At 35.7% G+C, this 9,021-nt stretch overlaps 1 protein-coding gene across 1 annotated transcript in view; it reads right to left on the bottom strand.

Moving 5' to 3' along the window:
* Positions 1-792: 792 nt before the first annotated feature.
* LOC109827129 (lon protease homolog 2, peroxisomal-like) overlaps positions 793-9,021 on the bottom strand; it is a 15,945-nt gene continuing 7,716 nt past the window's right edge. The window contains 8 exon segments of the mRNA XM_020394089.1: positions 793-1,107; positions 2,821-3,015; positions 3,107-3,409; positions 5,326-5,539; positions 6,603-6,733; positions 7,581-7,787; positions 7,880-8,081; positions 8,998-9,021. The exon segment at positions 8,998-9,021 is cut by the window's right edge and continues 80 nt beyond it. Coding sequence (XP_020249678.1) covers positions 808-1,107; positions 2,821-3,015; positions 3,107-3,409; positions 5,326-5,539; positions 6,603-6,733; positions 7,581-7,787; positions 7,880-8,081; positions 8,998-9,021 — 1,576 coding nt within the window. The 3' untranslated portion in view covers positions 793-807.

Raw genomic sequence — 9,021 nt, forward strand, 5'->3', positions numbered from 1 at the left:
TATATATATATATATATGAAAACCTCGATGCTTATAGCCAGTAGTTGGGCACCATAAAATAGGTTAACTTTACATTATAAGCAAGGTTATCGATAGCGGATAGCGTCGCGTAGCGGTGAGGCATCGCTAAGGCTATTTCGGGCTATTGCGGCAAAATAGCGGTAAAAAACGCGAAGTCAAATAGCGGTCTAATTTAGATATATGCATAAATACTAAAAAAAGAAAAATCTAAGAAATCTAAAAGTACATATTGGATGATTTAAAGAGATCCTAAACATGAAATAGACATGTAACCATCACGTAATACCGAAGATGACTGGAGGAGTCAAAAAGTCGTCTTCGAGAAGAAGAGCTTAGCGGTGACAGGACTGTCCTAAGAGGAGCTCATGGTGAAGGAGGTGAGAGGAAATATCAAGATAGGTGCCAGAGGCTATGAGAGATGAAGAGTATGCTGAAAATCACATGAGACGGTGAAATGCAATGGTCAAGGGTTGAGTTTAATTTTAAAAAAATAAGCCTCAAACCGCTTTTAAATAGCAGTCAAAAAGTAAATTTCGAATACAATCACTCACTATTTATCGTTATGACACATTATTGACCGCTTTTGCGAACAGACATGTTCTGCAATATGTCACCGCTATTGCGCGATAGCGTAGCGGGCGATAGCGTCGCGGGAAAGGACAACTAACGCTATTAGCGCCGCTATTGCGGGGCTATTTACTGCTATTTATAACAGTGATAATAAGTAGCGAATAGAACAGCTCTTTCCATCACGATAAGCACCAGAGATGAGCACAAGATGCAGACTCAAAAAGAACCTGGATAATGGAGCATGTACAAATCATAACATTCATCACTTACCTTATCCTTGATACCGCCGACAGGTAATACAAGGCCCCTAAGTGTCATTTCTCCGGTCATAGCAGTGTCTGATCTAACTTTCCGTTGACTAAATAGTGATACTAGTGATGTTACCAAAGTTACTCCAGCAGATGGGCCGTCCTTTGGAACAGCACCAGCAGGAAAATGTATATGGACATCTCGACTCTCAAGCAAATTGGTTTCACCACCAGCTGTCAGTTTGAGTTCAGCTGATCTTGCTCTGACCTGTGAGGAATAAGAGAAGGTAATAGATGCATGCAGAAACTCAGAAACAGTTATAAGACAATAGATACCTTATTCTTATTCCAATGCAAAAAACTGTACACATGAACTCAAACATAAATCATGAACAATCTCACAAAGATGACCGTGCATAACTACGAAGCAGGCTTAATTAGAAACGGTGCACATTGTATTAAGTGCTGTGTCTTCACATTATAATTAAAAGACATATAGCTCTCAATTAACAAAATGAACTGGAACAGTAAGAACTACGCCCTAGCACACATCCTGAGAAAAACAATGACTGCAAAATATTACCAATAACCAGTCAAAGAATTTTGTCCGCAACTAATGAATAATATGGGATACAAAGAACATGCCACGGTTCTGCACTTATGACAATGGAAGAGAACAGTAATTTCAGGGTTGATTTTCAGTCAGGCTAACTGAAGGTAACGCCATGTAATGCTCAATGATTATGTTAATTATATACTTAATTTTTTGTATTCTAGCGATAATTTATTTGATGTTTGAGGACATCGAGGAAGTCAAGGTAGATTGCTGAGAATTCTTCAAAAATTATTTTCCCCGAACTCCTGATGAATCGTGACTTCAATGATTTTTATTGTGAAGGAAGATCTTCTACTGCTGCATTTTCAACCCTGCTTAATAGCTAACAAGCTACACAGATGAATGAAGATCCTTGTGGAAAATGAAAACCTTTGAGCTTCTAAACTAAATGACTAAATGTGGACATGATTAAGAATAATTCGAGTTCCAACCATTGCACCAGTTTATTAGGAATTGCATTTGACAAATGTCAATTGCATATATCACTGCTTCTTGAATGAAGAGTAACTCGGAAAAAAAAGTATTACTATATAATGTAAAGTAGACATATAACACCCTCGGAACTAGTGCCTTCACCTTTGATTTTTAACACAAGAATCATGGTTTTTCTGTCAAACAAATATTTTATTTTCCTACTTTTGTTACTTGAAACCTCTCTACATTTTAATTTAAACTTCAGCAATAGTTACATACTGCTCTTATACATACTTTACTAATCATATGTCTCTTGAGAGAACGTTTGCTGTATGTTATTATAATATTGTAGTTATTATAATATTGTAGTCCTAATGATATGTTAATATTATGCACTGCATACTTTTGTGCAAACTACCACACAACCAAGCACGTGATGATGCAAATAGTCTAATATCAGAGCCTATATTAAACAATAGCTAGCTCCCATCCGCATCTCTAGAAGGATCTCTGATAACTGCTTTGTTCTGATTATTTAATTCATAATCAACCCATTACTAGTCATGTTACTCTTATGCTGAATGTGATGTGTACATGACACGGGAACTTGGAGTTGCTGAAGAATGTATGGATACTCTTATGCTGAATGTGATGCGTACATAACTTGGAGTTGCTGAAGAATGCTACATTTGTGGGTGCTTTTTTCCCCGTGGTTTTTGAAGTATTCTAAGTTGTGAGGGCATTTCTTGGATTTTAGAAGTGTGACAGACATGACCAAAAGGCTAACTTCTTGTACATAATAGTAATAGATTAATGAAATAGATTTCAGGAGTATCAAAAAACAATTCAAAAATTGACCAAAGAAATACTTCACTGCTCCAAGCACATATGAATAAGTATACAAGATAGCATACAATGAAGATCAACTACAGAAAATGCTGGAGAAAATACCCATGTAAGAGCTATTTGTGCCGACTCTTTGATAACATCACCAAGTTGTCCAGTAAGATGCAAATCACCCTTTCCTACCATTGTCATGGCCTCAACAAATTGAACCTCCCCTCCAAAAGTTGTCCAGACAAGCCCAACAGATACCCCTGGAGTTGACACTCGTTCTGCAGTTTCTCTATCATCAAATCTAGGTGGCTACAAAACAAAATCAATAACAGCATAATTGGAAACCAGAACTTAATCATTTCTTTTAGGTTTCAAGAAATGGTCGTAAATAAATTATTACCCCAAGCACTTTCGCAAGAATAGCCTCATTTACAACCATAGTTGAGGTACATGCAAAAGCATTTGATATCTCATGACGGTTAATGCCCACAGGAATAACTTCCATTTCCACTTCAGCAGGCTCGGCGAGTCTTGAGTCCACAAGGGAAGTTGTTATTGGGTGCACATCTCTGCCAAGTTGTACTGTGTATTCTTGCTCAGCAACCTTGACAGCAGCTGCACGAGCCAAAGCAGCCAAGTGCCTCTCAAGATTACGAACACCAGCCTCTCTGGTATATCTCTCAATTATCACCTTCACAATAGCCTATGAACATGAATAAACAGAAGGGTCAACATCCAAATTAATTCTGTACTGAGAAATAACATCATGTAAACCAAAAGCAAGAAAATTGTCGGCAAGAATCAACAATTTCTGCTTCCACATAAACAAACGTGCAACAAAAGAGAGTTTTTATAAAACAATTGAACATATTATATTCTAGTTTGATATACCTACAAGGTATTACGTATATAGGATCGCACTGATGGTGAGAATAGATCAAAAAAGAAAACCAAAAAGAATAATCTATAACTAGCTTCAATTGTTTGGAAAAGTTAAAACTCCTCATGGCTTAATACTAGATCACTATAAATGTACTATTATTCTTTTCATGTTTGGCAGTCAAAAGCTTTCAAGAACCCATAAATGCCTTGAGTAATTACCCAGGATTCTGGTACAAGCAACTTTCAACTATCATAGATAGTAAAGACTGAAATAAAGGTCATAGAAATCCTGAATCTGGAACCTCCCATAACTGAATCGCTCCCTTTACCACCACTGACAAAGGCCTTAGAGACAAATGACATATCAATTCATATATTTCTACTGTACTATATTTGAGATCAAGTGTTGGAAGGTCTTGGATCACAACTCGTGAACTAACAAAAACCGGTAAGTGGTAACTAATGCATAAGCACAGTTGATCCTCATGTACAATGCCCATGAAATCCAGATATGTACATTGAATTCAACAAAAAGTAATCCACAGTAAAATATTCATGATATCACGATACATGGGTTTTGATTGAAACTTGTCAATCATAAACTAAGACTGCACTGGTAACATCAAAGCAGTCTGCAAAGCAAGCTATGATGTAGAAATCAACAGGATATTAACATAAAATAAAAAAGATGAACTAGTTCTCAGCTTATTTCAGCATGATGTTTCCTCGGAAGAAAGTGGTTAAAAGCATGATAGGTTCATGATCTCGTGATCTTGATTATTATGATACATAATGCAAAAGTGATGTACAGAGTCTACAGACTAAAGTGATCTAACAGACAACGATATGTTCACTGTCACACAATCCAGAAATAGCAACAGTGAGACCCAAGTTAAAAGAGCCACACTCATTATCTCATAAATCATAATAGTACAAGATATAATTTGTGCAAGTATATAAATTAGGAGTCTTCATCATCATTGCCACTAATCTAGACAAGAGAGAATTGTGGTTATCCTGATAAAGGTATAATTTAGCTTGAGATGACATTAGGTCTTAAATTAATCATATGAAACATAGTTGAAACTATGCATTGTGAAGGTGAGGCATGAAACACTAGGCATATTTTTCAAAATGTAACTATATTTTATTTAATGAAGAGTTTGATTGTAATCAAAATAAAGAGCTGGATAACAGAACTAATGGTGATAGTGGAAGTTCATGGTCAAACAGTCAAGGTTGATCTTTAGCAATGGCTAACTGTTAACAGTAGTGCCACATTATTTCCAAACATAAGCAGGAATCTAATAACATGTATCAAAAACATCTTAAACCCCAGTGAATTCTCTGCCAATAATTTATATTGATAAATGATAACAGAAGGAAGACAACCAATTAAGAACTTGTTACATTTTCATAGGCTCTACCAATAATCTCTAATGACGTCCTAGCACACAATGTTGCTCGCAAGGTTGTGTAAAGGCCTCGATTGTAAGAAGATAGGAGGATATAATTAGTATTATGCATTTTGTCTACTTTGTTCAGCAATATTTTCAATCACGTTTAGCAATCAGAAACAAAGAAAATTTAGACTACCATGGCAAATCACATAAGCAATTAAAAAAAGGAAGGTGATCATACTCCTCTCTTGCCTAACTGATTGGAAGCTCTAAAGAAAATTCCAGACAATAAGCAAACAAAAGCAAAGCTAACTTGTCCAATGGAAATAAGATATACCTCTGGAATTCGAAGGAAATCAGAACTCAAACCATGCTGATCCAGTACCCTTGGTATCAAATGTGTCATTGCTATTTTTAGCTTCTCTTCATGTGTATACCCAGGCAGTTCAATGACTTCCATTCTATCTAAAAGTGCTGGAGGAATAGGCTGAGCCCTATTTGCTGTAGCAACAAAAATAACTTTTGACAAGTCATATGGAACATTCAAATAACTGGTAACATTGATTAAGGAATTCAAAAAGAATGAAAGATGCGGTCATGTATATACTGAGTATACTGACTTCACAGGAATATCCAACTTTCCCATTTACATTTAATATGCAACGTACATATTACTTTAGAGAACTGCACTAAGTTTCCTTAGTCAATAATGTGCATAATGGGGAAAATAGAAATATGTCACTAGATCAGAAAGCATAACATGTTACACCTTCAATACACCCAAACAACAAGGTTTCTTAAGCTAGCATTTACAACTTCAGAATCCATTTCAAATGCAGCACGTGAGCTAAATCCAGAGAGAAAAGTTAGCATGCATGTATCCATACTCTATTTCATTTATCAGAAATCAAGGAGCCTCTCTAGTTTTGATGAAACACACCTGACACAAGTTAAAGCTTCATCAAGATTGCATAAAAGTAGTAAACAATGAGCAACATGAGAAAAACTCACAATGGTGACAGTATACATACAAAAAAATGGACAGGCGAAAACCACAAAGTCACAAACCAACAATAATGAAATTTAGATATAGGCATGGAAGAGCATTTTGTGGCATGAACTTGTGCACCAGCTTATTGCTGTCTGGATGAGTGCATAACTTTTTTTTTAAATTAATTTTACTAAAAAGCATGAACATCTCGGTAAGTTTCAACAGAAGCATAAGGGTGACATAGCTCTGGCTGGCAAGGTACCAAACCATACAAAAAGTCCAACATAGGTTGGCATGATGATCTGAAGGTCCAACCGTTGTACTTTCAACATGATGTCCAGACGCGGTCATATTGTCCAATATAAGATTGACTATACAACTTGGGAGTACATCAGCATTTTGTTTAAAATTAAACTAAAACAACATTTGATGGATATCTTTTTTATTTTCACTTAACTAATTTTAATGCACTCAACCAGAAAGTTAACAAACATGTAACAAACAACAAATAGATGAAATTCGATCCATCAAAGGTCAAGAGAAAATAGAAGGAAACTCAAATATTCACCAGCACAATAAAATATAACTATTGTATCACTGTTAGTAAATGGAATAATGGATACTGATCATTGAAGCTTCTATTCTGCTCTGGGTCAAGAACCTCAAGTAGGGCTGATGCTGGATCCCCGCGGGCATCGGAACCAGTCTTATCAATCTCATCTAGCAACATAACTGGATTACTGACACCCACTCTCTGCAGTTAAAACATGAATTTACATAAGGAAAATGTAAAGGGAAAAAACATCATTATCAACCAGACATACCACAAAATCCAAATGCAAACAACATTGCTATACTTGTTAACAACACTAAGTTAGCACATTATAGCAGTGAATACAATTTCATCTAAAATGTTTATCTTTCTTTTAAGTGTTCCTCCCTATCACTATGTTGTTTTCATCCATGTCCGCAGTTACAGAAGTAGAGGATGATTGGCAATAAGCTAAACTGCGCTATGCCTGTTTTGAACTTATAAGCACTCAAAGTTTTCATTCATCGCTTTAGAATTTGTTGTTCTCCCATGTTATGGCATATCAATGTAAAATCCACATGTATGTAAGTTATTTTCATATGTAAAAAAATATCTATGTTCATATGGTATGTATATGGACAAAAATCTACGAGAAATGTAAATATAGCTGCACTTTTTAATGTCAAGACTTTGGAATAAGTGCTGGGTCCAACAAATTACAAGAATGCGACAGTTTCTCCCAGACCAAAAGGTCCTAGTTTAAGAGTTCAGACATAAGTAATCAAGCAGTTGCTTTCAAACTCTGGATGTGAAGAAAAACCATGCATCAATAAGGGATCTGTATCAATGAAGAGGTCAATCTTATTTCCTGTTTAACATTGACGCATGTCAAGACACACACAACTATCTAGTTTAACAAATAGTACTTCAAAATAATGAATTTGACTATTAGTTCCTAGGTTGTAATATTTATGTTATGTGTTTACTGTTTCCAGGAAGGAGGATTTAGGAGCTTTATAGCAGCTAATATTTTCCATTTTCACTCAATGTCTAAAGTACAGTTTCTGACCTTCAACCCATCAATAAGACGTCCTGGCATGCTTCCAACATATGTTCTACGGTGACCTCTGATATCAGCCTCATCCTTGACTCCACCAAGTGAAATCCTTATAAATTTTCTGTTCAAAGCAGAAGCAATAGATGATGCCAATGATGTTTTACCAACACCTGGTGGACCAACAAAACATAGAACTGGACCTCTGGCTTCTGGTTTGAGCTGCATTTGATTAACATTCAATCAGTAACAGTTTTCCTTTCTAGATGGTAAACCGTATGAAATTAAATAAGATCGTAGATTAAAAAGTGAACCTTGCGAACAGCTAAATATTCGATGATCCGTTGTTTTACTTTGACCAAACCATAGTGGTCACTGTCAAGCCTCTCCTTGGCAGCTTTAAGTTCAAGTTCTCGTTCTTCACTAACTTTCTGCCAAGGAAGATCGGCAAGAAGCTCCAAGTATACACGTGAACTGCTATATCCAGGCTGCTGAGGCTGCATTTTTTTTAGTCTCCTGTAGACATACATTCTAAGTTAGGTCTCTCACTTTAGTCAGTAGTTTAATGTGTCTATCTGTTAACAGACAAAAGTTACTAGTTTAGAAGAATTCTTTCAAATAATTCTTGGGAATACCAACGATAAAAATGTGCAGCCACCATAATGTCAGTTTGAGTAAGCAATCAACCCAAAAGGATAGCATTTACAGGAGATATGCAGTGAAATAAGATGACAATGTAAAAGGCTCATAAACATCCTATATAGTAGCAAGAAAAACTTCATACCTCACATGTCATATTACAGCTTTGAAGATAATTTAGACACAGCTTATAGATCTTTACAACATAATCTCCTCATTTTATGAGAGGGCATCCTAGTACACCTTCTTTGCTAGTTCTCCAGATACTATTTAATGCATTGAATTTGGTGATCATTAGCATATGCTTACATGTTTTATATGAATGCGACACTTGGCTTGCATAGTCTGCTGGACTTAAGCTGTCACGCTAAAATTTCATTTTTTTTTGCCCTTTCAAAACATACCAAACTCCAATGAATGCAATCAACTAAAGATACTTGTCTTCATGATACAAACTTAGCTCTAAGGATGAAATAATATATTTGGTGAGTTTGAAGGACTTCTAAAAAAGCTCTGTATTATCAACAACTAATCTAAGATTTTGACACAAACAAATACTCATATGGAAATAAGATTTCCACCGTTTAATCTTTTCTCTTTCTTTTTAGTTTTTAGAATCCTTTCCATAGATCCTAAAGCCTTTGAGTTGTACAAAGACAGCATAACTAACCCTTCATCTCAAAGATAAATTTTGGATAAACCACACCTGATGAAACTAAGAGTTCCAAAAGTTCTGAGAGAGATAAAAGAAGCATCAAAATCAAGCGCCAAGACTGCAATACAACAATCGTACCGTAGCTCTCTTTGAGCATGTTTC

This window comes from Asparagus officinalis, unplaced genomic scaffold (assembly GCF_001876935.1).
Source record: "Asparagus officinalis unplaced genomic scaffold, Aspof.V1 AsparagusV1_Un47, whole genome shotgun sequence".
Classification (NCBI taxonomy): domain Eukaryota; kingdom Viridiplantae; phylum Streptophyta; class Magnoliopsida; order Asparagales; family Asparagaceae; genus Asparagus; species Asparagus officinalis.